The following is a 14716-nucleotide window of genomic DNA, read 5'->3' on the forward strand; positions in this document are numbered from 1 at the left end:
ACAAACTTGAATAGGTAACAATATCAATAATCATCTATAATATCTTTTCTATAACAACTTTTAAATTAAAATTTTTAAATATGTTGATTAATTTTTACCACAATGATGAGTTTCAACTACTGGAGATACGTGATCACTGATCGTTACCACATTTCTTAAAACAAAAATTCTTCCATAGATATACGCTTTGAATTTGTTGTTTGGTCTCTTTAATTAAGAATGAAAATATTCAATTTGTACTTAAAATAGATCAAAATCCCGGACAGGAAAAACAATCTTCTCCAATATTCTCTGTAATATTTCTATTTAATGAATTGTGATTTCTTTTACTTTTTTACAATCGATATATAGTAAATTTCTATTGGTTGTAGATTTTATAAAAAAAGTGTTACATAACATTTAAATAACCATTTAATGATCAATATAAAAGCTCATGGTCCAAGCATCAACAATAACTCATTGAATCCATTTTGAGACGGTCTCATGAATCTTTATCTGTGAGACGAGTCAACTCTATCGATATTCATAATAAAAAGTAATACTCTTAGCATAAAAAGTAATACTTTTTCATGGATGACCCAAATGAGAGACATGTCTCACAAAATACGACATGTGAGACTGTCTCACCTAAGTTTTTGCCAAAAAAAAGGGGAAAAAATTTCTCATCACATTAATTCCATTCATATTTTTTTTTGTTAATTTTATTCACATTTTGATAACGAAAAGATCTGGAAATTTCCTAATTTATTATAATTAATTAAGACGACTAAATCTTAGTTCAAATCTCATTAATTGCTTACTCAAATGGTGGTATACCCCTTTTCTTGCAATTAATTTGGCCACATTTACTTTGAATTATTACTATAATACATGGATGTGAACACATTATAAATATGAAAAATCATAATAAGAAATGAAAAGTTAAAATTATATAAAAATTTTATAGATATTTCATGGAAAATTATTATTCTTCAATGTTGTAAATATTTTAATGTGAATAATCTTTCCTTTTAAGATAATTAAATTTGGTTACTAATTCATAAATAAATGTAAGTGGATAGATACATGTGCATATTGTTTAAAAAAATTTCAAACAATTAAAAACTCGTGCATTGTTTATCTTTACAATTATTTATGAGGATTTTGATTAATTGCATGCTTGATTTTTATAGAACACATTCTACCATAATATGATCTTACATTTAACAAAAATGCCATTTTGATTAATTTCATGTTCGATTTTTGTATAAGGGCAAAAACTTGTGTGAGACGGTCTCACGGTTCGTATTTTGTGAGACGGGTCTTTTATTTGGGTCATCCATGAAAAAGTTTTAATTTTTATGTCAAGAGTGTTACTTTTTATTATGAATATCGGTAGGGTTGACCCGTCTCACAGATAAAGATTTGTGAGACCGTCTCACAAAGACTTACTTTGTATAAGATGTTCATGTTGATTTATTTGGAGTGTGGGATATTTAAAATGATCAAAATTAGCGTAAAAATGTATTTATTTGTGAGAACATAATTGAGAAGATCGACGGAATAATTATAATATACCTTTAATTTTCAGGAAAATTATTGTTCAAACGTAAGAACTCCAAAAATACTCAGTTTGCTTTCTGTTATCACATGCAATCTTCAAAATATTTTCTGGTTCAAAAGGGAATATAATCCCAAAGATAAAGTATAAGCTTCAACTCCATTAAAATAGACATTTATTTATTTTAAAATCCAAAAACTTGACAGATATAAAATAACTTCGAACGAAAAAAATCATTAAGATTGAGCTATCTTATCTTTTCGTAAATTTGTAATTCTGTGAATTTAAAATGATAAGACATTTAGTTAGAGGTGACGAGGAGAAGTAAACAAAGTAAAGAATAAAACAAAAAAATATATTAAAAAGTGTGAAAGATGTGACAATTTTCTTCAGTTGATAAAATCCGATCACCCCAGCCTTTCGTTATATTGGTTTTGATTTTCAGCTCATTTTTCATCATTCTCATCAGCGATAGATTCGGTTCTGTCTATGGATATCTCCATTCAGTATATCTTCAAAAACACAGAAAACATGGATGATTGCATGCAAATTCAGAACAAAGGTAAGCATTTGAGCTGAACTTTTGAGCTTTTATTATTTTGTTATGCGTATAATCTTGATATAGAGTTCCTTTGTTTTACCTGATTTTATGTTCTTTCGGTATGATTTGCTTCAGATAACGGAGAATGTTCATCGTCTCCAAAGTCCAAGTCTTGATCGAAAATATCATATTTTTCCACTGGTTCGGTGCTTTTCACTTTTATTTATGTGTCATCTAGGGTTGCTGAGCAGCTAAGTTCTTGGAGGTTGCCCTCTTTTTTCTTTTTATTTTTTTCGCATTTACCTTACCTACTCATCTCCAAGTCGTGGAAATTTCTGGTTAATTCTTTTCTTTTACTTCATTTTTATGCACATATATACCATAAATACACTTTAGCTGGGGTTGTTCTTGTGTTGTTGTCAATGAAGATGAATAGTGGGAAGATCTGGCATCACAATCAATAAAGAAAAGAAATAGCGGTGGATTGTTGAGTGGGAGTCCGTTCTTGGAGAAGGAAAATTGTTGATTGAGCTGAAAATACCTAAAGATGGCGGAGAAGAGGTAATGGAGGATACCGAAGATCCGAATATTGAGGGGTTGCTGCAGAAGGATCAGATGAACCAAAACGGTGATAAACTTAGTGTTTGTGATTTATGCAACAAAACTTTCAAGTCTGGTAAAGCTCTAGGGGGTCACATGAGAATTCACTATCAAAAGGGGAAGACGAAAAATTTGATTTTCAAGATTAAGCTGAAAGCCCATCAATCTGTGAAGTTTAAGAAACAAAACCCTCGTGCAGAAGAGGACAGAAGTGTGACTAATTCGGTGAAGATGGAGTGTGAGAAGAAGAAGAGTCCTACTGCCGATAATCGTGCAGGTGCAGTTGATATTGACGAGAGACCAACTTGTCCAGTTTGCAGAAAAAAATTTCGCTCGCTGAAATCTGTGTTTGGGCACATGAAGAAACATTCAGATAGGAATTGGAGGGGTAGTCGACGACCTTCAATCGAGAAGACGAGCTCTGATTCTTGTTTGTCGTATGATGAAAACCCCGAAAACGATGATCAGGATGAACTTTTAGCTGATAGTGGGAATGATAGAGGGGTTGATCTGACAGTATATTTGAGGGGGTGGAACTCGACAGCGAGGAGAGGGCGGAAACGTCTGAGCTTGGAGATGAATGACTTGCAATCGAAGGAGCTCGAAGCTGCTGCTGGTCTAATGATGTTGACTGGGGGAGATTTGGAGAGTGGTCTTGTACATAGTAAAAAGGGTAATGAATTTGAGGATGTGAAAGGTTATGATGTCGGCTTGAATGATTACATCAAGAATATGGGCTCGAAAACGTTGATCAAGAACAAGAAGAAAAGGAAAAAGGTGAAGCTTTTTGATTTACAACAATCACAAAATGCTACTCCGCTGATTCCGGAGAAGCCTGTTGCAAGCCCGTTCTCTGAGAAATATAGGTGCGGTACATGTGAGAAGTCATTTCAAACTGGCCAAGCATTTGGTGGCCACATTTCAGGACACAACAAATGCACGGTTGTAATCAAGAATGTCATTCTTAAATCTGAAAACACATCTAATCCCACCCCACAAGAAACCAACGAAAATGACTCAAAACAATCCATGATTTGCAACAAGCTGAGCAAGACTTCGCAAGAAATTGATCTCAATAAACTTCCTGCATCAGAGTGCAGCAATTTGTAAATTATCTTCCTTCCCATGTTCTTTCAATTTCTAGGTTTGCTTTTGGTATTTTTTTTTCTTTCGGTTTAGGTCAGTCGACAATGCTTGAAATTTAGATCTGAAATAAGAACAACCTTCGTCTCTAACTTTTATTGTCGTGTGGTATGGTCTTTTGTGTTTATTTTATTACTCATGGAGATTGATTGCCTACTAATTTTTATTGTGACATGAGAAAGAATAGACACGGCCAAATCTTTTTCCTTTTGTTAAAAATATAATTTCCCCAAAAATTCCAAGAATACACACAACACGACATTATTCGAATCATTCTGAATTAAAAATAACCATGCACCTTAAAATTTATGAGGACATAAGAAAATAATGGAAATGGAGCATTGAAAATCAAAGGCCTCCAGTGAATGTAGAGAATCCTCAACGGCTTTCCAGGCCAATTCTCGTTATTTTACGAAGCAAATTACGAGTGCCCATCAATACTTTTTGACGTTTTGTAACATATAATCTCCCCCTACCAGAGTTGTCAATTCTTTATGCTATATATTAATTCTCCTCAATTCCTATAGTCGCACACGACTTCTATGCCTTTAAGTTTTATACCCTTTTCAAATTCTTTACGACGACGACGGAACTCGCAGTCACGTACTACCATTCGGTGCTCACTGGGTAAATTGAGATCATAAAGCATGTCCGATTATTTCAAGCAACTGCATCTCGAGAAATTCCATAGAACATGACTTGAAATTATAATAAGGTCAGTTCAAAGATTTAGATGTAATGCATGAAACGGCCATTGCATTAGAAATCTATTTTCAACTCTCAGATCAAAAAAAAAATTAAATCGTAGGGGAATGGAGCAGAAAATATTGCTTAAACTTCAGCATAAGCATCTCAATGCCCAAGTTATTTTATGTTCATATCATCAAGAATAGAGTTCAAAACTTGTGCAAATACCTGAGTGCTGCTGAATCATATATATTTTACAAACCGAAACATGGATTCAAAAACCCAAATCTAAGTATGTTACACACGGGGAATAAGAAAGAGAAGATCTCATGGCACTAAGTGGGAACAACCCCAGTATATTTTGGTGATTGCTGGAATATAAAGATGACTAAGACTACTACCAACAATACAAGCTGCACGGAGAAACATGACATGTACTTACTTACGCTCGTCTGAAGTTTCAGCATATCATCCGCACTAGCAGTGTCTTCACAAAAAGTTTCTAACCTTTTGGCTTCTTTTTCAAGCACAACGTCTTTCTTCACTGGATCTGAAGGCAGAGTTCTTTGTTCTTCCAAAATAGTGACTTGATCTACGACATCCCTCAACTTTTGGACTGTCCTTGATATAGCGAGACACTCCACTTCAGCTTCTATCTTTCGCTTAAAGAGGTCCTCAATTTCTGTTTCCACATCTATATTTACGGACTCTATAAAGGATAAGTCTTGAACCAGATCAGTGATTGTAAGATCTTTTCCGATTTCACTAAGCTTTTGCACCTCTGCATCGATATGATGAAAGGTTTATAAAATAGAGACAAGACAGAGCCCATAATTAGTTTCATAAAATTCAACCAACTTCATTAATCCATTCAGATAAGTAATAAAACACAGTTATATGTCTTTTGGTGTTGCTGCGGCCACATCTCACCTTCAATTCACATTCCTGCAGAGCTTATTTATGTAAGAGAAAACATAACGAAAATGGCAATTAGCATGCCTAGCAAAAGAAAAAACTCAAGATGCGACTACCTTTTTCTAGCATTTCCCCGACAGATTGGAGTCCAAAGATAGATTCAGCGAGAGGATCCATATTCATAGAGGAACCATTATTCTGGTTCCTATCGTCTTTAGCCTCCCAAGATGAATCAGCACCCACATCTTCAGTTAAGGCATCTTTGTATCCTCCCTCCCCATTTTTGCGAAAATCATTGTGAAGACCATTGCTAAGTCGATGCTCAATGCCCTGATCTTCATCACTACTCTCTTCATTGTAATCGATCGATTTTTCAGTTCGAATTCCATTTCTTGTGTAGGGCATTCCATGCATAAACACAAAATTGTAGCTGCGCGAGTCAGATTCTGTGCTGGAATGTGAGTTCTCCTTTTCGATTTTGACTTTCCCTCCCTTGGACTTCTTACCAGTGTCAATTTTTCCTTTTCCTTGCATAGCACGCCGCACTGAGTGAGTCAAATCTTTTACACTCAAACTAGGAATCCTCCTCTTATCATGTAAAAATCCCACAACTGCTGATGCATCACCCCTTATTCTGGGACTACTTTCTGTGGTTGAAGACTTACTTCTCTGATCCTCACGATTACCCAAATCTGTCCAAGCAGAGAAAGAGGGTCGCATCTGCAACCCAGAATCATCAAGTAGAGCAAAATCATCCGAGCTTCTCAGCATCGCATTAGTAGATGAAACGGAACCATCACTCCTTTGCTTTCTCCCTGGATCAAACTGCACTCTTTTACCTGAATTCCCACCCAAATTCAACACCTCATTGATAGTCAGGCTCCCAGTCTGAACACTACTGTCCCCGACCTTATTCGGCTCCCTCTTGATCCTTCTCCATTTCTTTAATCCACTCCCTTTCTTTGTCATCATAGAGGGCGGAGATACATCACGATCGATCACCGAAGGTGGCAAGCTCACTGATCCCAAAATTTCACTTTTCTTTCCCTTCGTTTCAGATGGTGATCCACCAGGACCACTATCTTCCTCTACACAAGACCCATTATCCTGAACCTTAGCTTCATCGAGATTTCCCAAGTTTCCTACTGCAGAAACATTATCAACCCATTCATTATTTTCAACTGATTCGAGCACCGAGATCTCACTTTCCAAATCCATCCAGAACAAAACTGAGCTAATTCCGACTTGCATACATAATAAACTTTCAGATTCCCCCACTACTGTGCCATCAAGATCGAGAAAAAAAACCAAGATTTACTTCGGCATGTGAAATTATCGATGACAGAGACAAATCTCCAAAAGAAAAAGTAAATATCCAATCCATTTATCACCCTCGGAATCCAATACAACTCAATCAAACCAATATCTAAGCGACGGAAATGAATCACTGGAAGCGTATTGGTTAATTAAACGTACCTCGTTGGGCTCCAGAAACTAACATTCGGGCAGGAAATAAAACCCGAGCTGGGGATGGATTGGGGCATTTGTAGACGTAAATAACATTATTCGGAATTTTACAATTTGACCAACCAAATGAACAGTGAAAGAAAGGGAGATGTTGATGGGACCCACATACACAACAAGCGTGAGTTGTCCAGTGAGCTGGGATACACTGATTATGGCTACCTTTGAATAAAATACCAAATACATTTACGATCGAATAATTTGGTCGAGAGAATGTCCCGACAAAGCTCTTCCCACGTTAAAGTGAACAAATACAAATGAAAGAGCTTTGCTCCCCTCGAAATACAAATAATAAGTTACAAATGAAATGAGCAAACTCGTTATTTATAACAAGAAATGTTGGGGTCCACGAATATTTAGTAGGGAACTAGTGTGTATAACTCACGTGCTTCTCCGCAAATGGCTCGCTCTACTAGAACAAGTGCCAGGGGCGAGCTCAGGCTAAGAGCGATATATCTGGGCTTGTCTTATTTACTTACTACAGTTTGTTTTGGCACATTTGTGCTAAATTGTGACACAGGCAGAATATTGTATACGCTATGTCATAGAACGGGCTTACATGTTTTCTTACGCACGCAGTAATACCATCTTTTCTTCTCTCTTTTATCACCAAGTTATTTTTTCGAGTGTGTGATTATTTTAAATAATCCTTATAGAAGCCTCTGCAAGCACGTGTTAATGGTCTGTTTTAGTACATAATGTAATGTCTTTCTATGTTTGGTGTCTGAACTCCTTTATCAACTAACTGGTCCCTATTACATTTATGATGAAGAACCTAAATTTTTTTACTCAGTGTTTATAGTAAAGTACAAGTATTGATGCCTCGTGCCTATTGATATATATCCCTATTGTAATTTTTTTCTTGTAATCCTTTCATTCATACTGTGGTAACTTGATTTATATGTGGCACTAGGGGGCAGTTGGATTAGCAATATGGGTGCCCTCTGTGACAACTCAGCAAAAGGAAATAGAGGTTTTAGATACAAAGCACTCTCCACTTGCTTATTCCATTCTTTCACCATCTGAAGACAAGAGTGAGGATACAGGAGAATCACTGGTGAAAGGGATGATATAGAACTCTCGATTATTGGCAATTCTAGTAAATATCAACCAACATATGTTGGATTCTTACTAGATAATTTAAAGGTCCTCTCCTGTCCTCCCTGGTAGAACTGTACTGGGAAAGAAGCCACTTTTCCTACCATATTTTTTTATTTTATTTTATTTTTGAAGTTGGAGCTTTGGAGTTTCTATTATTGCTATGAAAAATATTTAGTATTTTCCTTCAATTATCAGGTCTCTGAGGCCAGGGGCGGAGCCATATTTCAGGGGCGGAGCCAGAAATATGACTCCGCCCAGATTAGAATTTTAATCTCTAAAATTTTTAAATATTTTAAATTGATATACCCGGACTACTATCATATTATTATAAAATCTATACTAATATAAATATATGAATTGAATTGTGAATTTACATAAATATCCTTACTTTCATTTAATATTAATCATTAATACATATTTCATATTAATCATTAATACATATTTTCTTTTTCATTTTCTATTTCATAAAATTAAAATTAATTAATTAAAATCTATCTATATCTATATCTATACTATACTAACTAATTATTATTTATTACTCTTTCACTCACTTTCATGGCATGACTACAAATAATATCAAAATATTTGTTCAACAACTAATGATTCGAATCAATATGTAATAATAATATTATTTATAAAATGAATTGGTTTTGTGAAAATACCTTATAAATAATAGTAATAGTGTTATACATTCTTTTATTAAAATAAATAATACAAAAAATTATGCTAATAGAGGTTTCGAACTTATTTTTAAAATTTATGTATTAATTATATTTTTCATAATCTTAGTTTTTTACAAAAAATACAAAAAAATTTATAGGTTTCGAACTTATTTTTACAATTTATGTATTACTTATATTTTTCATAATCTTAGTTTCTATAAATAATACAAAAAAATTATATTTAACAAAACATAAAATAAGGAATTAAAAATTTATATGTCGAGGTTTAATCTATATCTATATCTATATACAAATCTATATATATGAATGTGAATTGTGAATTTACATAAATATCCTTATCTTCATTTAATAATAATAATAATTTACATAAATATTCTTACCTTCATTTAATAATAATCATTAATAAATGTTTTTTTCTCATATATTCTTTTAATAATAATCATTTCATTAATTCATTTTATATTTCATAAACTTAAAATTAATTAATTAAAATTTAAAATTAATTAAAATTAAATTAATCTATCTATCTATACTAATCTATACTAATATCTATATATGAATGTGAATTGTGATTACATTGAAACAAATTCACACAAAATCACTTTATTTTTTTTTCAAATTCACAGAAAATCACTTTATTTTTTTATATTACAATTTGTCATATTAATGGTGTTATTTAAGTCATTTTTTATCTTAGTTTAATAAAATCATTAATAGTGTATTTAACTCAATCAAACTAACTATTATTTTAATTTACTTTAAATTTAATTTTAAATACTTAAATTTATACATTGCCGTCAAATAATAATAGGAAGACAAAAGAGATGAGTCGGATTGAATAAAAATAAAGTATTAATAAATATTAAAGTCATACAAAATTTCTTTCTCTCATTTAGAATAAAAATATTTTCAGACTTCTCATGTGTCAATAGAAATATACGATTGAGAGAAATATTTTTCTGTAATAGATTTCAAACACTGTTTTTAAGTTATTTAGTCAATTTTTTTATAAATGCTGCTAAATAAATATTACTAAATAATATGCTATATTTGAACATTTTTTGTTCTTGCAATGAGAGGAGTTTTTTTACCATAGCGTTAACATGTTTGATTGTTATATGTCATTTGTATTGATCATGTAATTGTGTTTGGATTGTTTTTGTTATTTGTTTGTTTGCACAAAGAAAAGAGAAAACAAAATCAAATATCCAACATAAATGGTTATTTTTCAATTTTTTATTATTAAGATATTTTGTTATTTTTTAAACACATAATGCATGTTTTCTGTTTGCTTAGATTACTTAGTTTAAAGTGAGTTAGAAAATATTAAAAAATTGAAATATTTCTTCGTTTTTACCTTATGTCTCAGAATATCAAGGAATAATATTTTTTTATTTATTGGGACAAATATATTTCCAAACTTCTGTCTATAAATCAATATTTAATTTTTTTACGACATTATTATATTATCTAATCAATTTTTTTTACTTAGATGGATAGAAAGCATTTTAATTTGAGTTTTTATGTTCTTGTTTATATTATTTTTGTAATATTATTTATTATGAAAATAATAGGTGAACTACAAAAATTGGTAGGTCTAAGAGTCCTCAGGTAAACGACAAATATGGATAAATTATTAAAATATATAATATCCAGTAGATTTTTGACATGCGCTTTTGTTCTAATTCAATGATTATGCATGATTCTAAATTTTCATTATATCACAAGTTAACGCATGTTTTGTTGTTGCTACATATATTTTGTCAATAGTCTAATATTTTTCTATGGTTTAAGAAAAATTGTGTGACTTTGTATTATATTTTTACAGCTGCTTTTCTAAATAGTTTTATTATGATTTCAAGGCACCATTTTTCATTTGTGTTTTTTAAAGAAGTGGAATGAATATCTATAAAACGATGACATTAATAAGACGTCTTCTCTTTATTTAAAAAAAATATTGGAAAATTTATACAAATTGTAAATAATATGGGTTAATATTTAATTTGAGAGTGATTTATGCTTTTTATTGTTCGTATATACTTCAATTTCTTTGTTATTGTACTAAATAAATTATTTTTAAACTTTGAGTTATCATTTTTTTTTCTTATCGAGATTGTTTGTGTTATGATTTTTTTATTCGTTTTGGTTAGTATTGTTGGCGGTAATTGATTTTTCTGATATTATATGATGTGTCTTGTTGTTTATATAAAAATAAGTATGAGAGTACACCAATCAAACCACGTATTTTGGGTCTTCTGTTCTATGAAGAGAATAATAAATGGTTTCTGTGAATTATATAATTTCTTTGTTTTTCATATATATAGTCTACGAAATGCGTCAAATTTTGAACAAAAAAGTTTCGACAAACATAGGATGAAAAAAAAAAGACATGTTAAATAAAAAAAATATGTTGTGTGTTACTATGTTGGGTGCGATAATTGTCCCTGTTTGGTAGAGCAGGTCGAATCGTGATGCTTGAGCTGCTGTGCAGTTTAACATATTTGAGTTGCACAATTACTACTAGCTATATTTTTTGGTAAATCGACAAACACTCAGTCTTACAATTGGTATCAGAGCCAAGGTCACGGGTTCGATTCCCATTGATTTCAATGAGTGCAATTATAGGAGGAAGATTGTTGGATGCAATAATTGTCCCTACTTGGTTGAGCGGCCGAACCGTGGTGCTTGAGCTGTTGCGTGGTTTAAAAGAATTGAGTTGCACCATTACTACTAGCTATAACTTTCGGTAAAACGGCAAGTGCTCAGTCCTACATACTATGTCCTAATTTCTGTATGATATAATTCAAGCACATTTTTTTATAGATATTTGAAATTAGGTCCAACTAAGTAACATGAAACATATACATATATATTAAATCATATTTAAAGCAAAATTTTAAGATCAAGAATGATTCAGATTTAAATTTCAACGAAGCACAATGAAGAAGAAATTGAAGAATTGTACGTGTACATTAAGTGTTATATAATGATTATGTTGCTGCTTCATGGTTGTGCGACATATAAATGTCAATATTTCTCAATAAAATAGTTTTTCAAAAAGAAAAAATTCTTCATTCAGAAAAAAAATACATGAAAAACAAATTGTACATAATTTTCATTCTATTTATAATGGTATGAGAACAATTCTAAAGCTTTGTTGACACAATATAATAGATGAATTATGTGCATTTTATTGAGACATCGAGCCAGTTTCACTTTATTTCCTCCAATATTATCTCAATATATTTCGAGGTGATACGAGATTGTTTTTGTCTCTTTTTTTAGTCAAAGTGTCTAACCAGCTAATTCATAACCTATATGATGTAGCATAGAAAACTCTTTGTCAAGTAAATTCACTTAGCCAAATATTGAAATTCAAATAAAATTCTACAATATTTCATCAAATTAATTTTGACTATCGTAAAATGCTCATGAAATCTAAATGATTATATTATTAGATGAGATATTGAATAAAACAAATACTTTGACATATATTAGAATGATATCTCATATGCATATTTTAATTACATTATTCGTATCTATTCTCAAGATTTTTAAAATACAATAAATAATTTTGTATGTCGTTCTACAAGATAAAATATTATAAAACAAAATATAAACTCGCTAGAAGAAAATTTGTTTTGTTTCAATGAATAATATAATATTATGTTCTAAACGCAACAAATGAGATTGAAACTATATCATCCTCATGACATGATGCACGCAATCATTATTGCAAAGCTTCCAAAAAATGACGATCAAAGATGATTTTCTTGAATTGTGTCAAATTAAACGAGGACACAATTCTAAGATATAGTCATTTGAAGAGATTTCAAGTAATTTTTCTCACAGTGATTGAGAAATAGTTGTTGAAAATTTATTAATCTTATAGCTATAGACGATCAGATATTTGCTGAGCATACCAAAATAGTTATATGCATATTATAACAAACTACGACAAAGACAGGGGCGGATCCACTGTAGGGCCGGAGGGGGCCACGGCCCCCCTGAATTTTTTTAATTTTTTTTTTACTATGTAAGATATATTTTATTATTTAGTATATATAATATTTGACCCATCAAAATTTTAAGTATCTATAATTAGTCTAATGGTTAAAGACTTTCGAGGTTTACACGTATGGTCCATGTTTAATTCTTTTTATACGCTGTTTTTTGACATTGTTCTGCAATTTTTTTTTTGAAAACCTAAATAACGGGCTTTTACAAAGTCCCAACTTAAAACCTTTATAGTTGGTTAATACAAACACAATCAAGAAAGCCATTTGAAATAATAACCTTTTGCAAAACATCTGCTATATTGTCGACTGACGAGTGAAATATTGTGGGACGCGAGTTCGGAGACACATCAGAAGGAAAGACAAGGATTCTTGGAATTTTTTCTACGTTCAGGAATTGAGGTAGACCGGGCCCCCCAAACATATCATTCGGGATCCGCCCCTGGACAAAGAGTTGTTGAGTTGTCAAAATCAACCAAGAAACATATTGGAAAGTGTGTCAAGTGGATAAGATAATTTCTCTGATTCATATACCGTCTATGGTCATGATTTTTTATTTTTTATGGCTTAGTTTGTTTCATTTGATAAATGTTATTAACCATGTTTTAATTCATTTAAATATTATCATAATTTTGTACATATATTTTCTAGCAGTTTAGGTTTTTACGTGCAACGCACGTGCATTTTTCTAGTTATACAAAATTTACATATAATTTTTTTCAAAAAAAATTGGGCCTGTAGCCCGGGTACAAGCTAATGTCCCTCCGCCCCTGTCTGTCTTAGGCTATGTCAGACAACTGTTTGAAGGTTTCTCCTTCCCAGAGTCTCAGAGAGGCACTAAACTGTATGTGTGATGGTCAACAGAAGTGTGTCCTTGTTGTTGATGCTGATGATTATTTGGAAGGGATTTTAACTTATGGTGACATTAAACGATGGCTGTTCAATCGTTCTGGTGACCCTTCCTCCTGGAGCACAATGGATGTATGTTTTTGTAATATGCTAATTATCTTCTTAAATATCTTATGGGCATGTTAAATACAATTTATTGTACAGATTTTCCTGTGTGGAAAATATAGAAAATTTGTTGGTCCTCGTTTATTTGCTATGTGCTGTACTGTGAATTCTTTTGTAGGTAGATACATGCAATGTCTCTTCCATGTTTACACGTGGGATAAGTTATCACGGACAAGAACGTGGACTTCTGACGTGCTACCCAGGTACTGATCTTGCAATGGCTAAGCAGCTAATGGAGACAAAAGGAATAAAACATTTACCGGTGTTGAAATGGCCTAAAGATGCTTTAAAAGAAAAAAGGCGCAGGGTTGTGGCTGTTCTTTATTACGATTCGATCTGGATTTGTCTAAGGTACTTGCTAGTTTATTCTATATTTTCCATCATTTCATTGTCCTGTTTCTTTTGGCATGCAGACCTCTCTTCCATACTTGAACTGGAACTTGTTTCCAATTTATCCCGTGATATGTGCTCTTTATTGTTAAAACACGTTCCTATAAGTTTCCATTCAAGATGCTTTGATGGGTTTAATTTATTTATATTTATTTCCTTGTATTTCTCATAATCGTGTGTAGAGATGTGATAATTCACAGGAAGTCACTCAACCAGCAACAAGAAGATGATTCCGGGATATGATCGTCGTAAATGGTCGTCAATGACGGTGATGCCAATAATAGCCAGATCTCGACATTTTCTTCACCAGGCCCGGTGAGTTTCTTTTGTAGAAATTGCTTACCTACTGGGATTTTGTATCACAAAATTGTATGGCAGGGGGACATCCTTCTCTCTACACTTCCCTTAAAAGTAATTTAGCCTCACAGTTGGAAAAATAAAGACATTTTACTGTTAGCTAGGAACTTGTAAGAGTTTTAGGGTCACGGAACTTTTCTTGGAATTAGCCTTTGTAGTGTTTTATGCTCTTAATTGTTGGAAATAACGTATGCTCTTAATACCA

At 32.1% G+C, this 14716-nt stretch overlaps 3 protein-coding genes across 3 annotated transcripts; 2 read left to right on the top strand and 1 right to left on the bottom strand.

The window, feature by feature from the left end:
- Nucleotides 1-1965: 1965 nt before the first annotated feature.
- On the top strand, nt 1966-3895 carry LOC140814623 (uncharacterized). The gene is made up of 3 exons (XM_073173659.1): nt 1966-2102; nt 2217-2346; nt 2510-3895. Exon 3 carries the CDS (start codon nt 2646-2648, stop codon nt 3789-3791), a length of 1146 nt encoding a protein of 381 aa, XP_073029760.1. The 5' UTR covers nt 1966-2102; nt 2217-2346; nt 2510-2645; the 3' UTR covers nt 3792-3895.
- A 785-nt stretch (nt 3896-4680) lies between these two features.
- Nucleotides 4681-6998, bottom strand: LOC140813929 (WPP domain-interacting protein 1-like). The gene is made up of 2 exons (XM_073172742.1): nt 5543-6998; nt 4681-5292 (listed from the first exon to the last, which is right to left on the bottom strand). Exons 1-2 carry the CDS (start codon nt 6675-6677, stop codon nt 4847-4849), a joined length of 1581 nt encoding a protein of 526 aa, XP_073028843.1. The 5' UTR covers nt 6678-6998; the 3' UTR covers nt 4681-4846.
- Nucleotides 6999-7863: 865 nt separating this feature from the next.
- Nucleotides 7864-14654, top strand: LOC140814763 (chloride channel protein CLC-f-like). Its single transcript, XM_073173850.1, has 4 exons — nt 7864-8255; nt 13534-13731; nt 13883-14115; nt 14337-14654. The coding sequence occupies exons 2-4, from the start codon at nt 13537-13539 to the stop codon at nt 14395-14397; spliced, it is 489 nt and encodes a 162-aa protein (XP_073029951.1). The 5' UTR covers nt 7864-8255; nt 13534-13536; the 3' UTR covers nt 14398-14654.
- The last annotated feature ends 62 nt before the right edge of the window (nt 14655-14716 follow it).

Source organism: Primulina eburnea, chromosome 15 (assembly GCF_022965805.1).
Source record: "Primulina eburnea isolate SZY01 chromosome 15, ASM2296580v1, whole genome shotgun sequence".
NCBI lineage: Eukaryota > Viridiplantae > Streptophyta > Magnoliopsida > Lamiales > Gesneriaceae > Primulina > Primulina eburnea.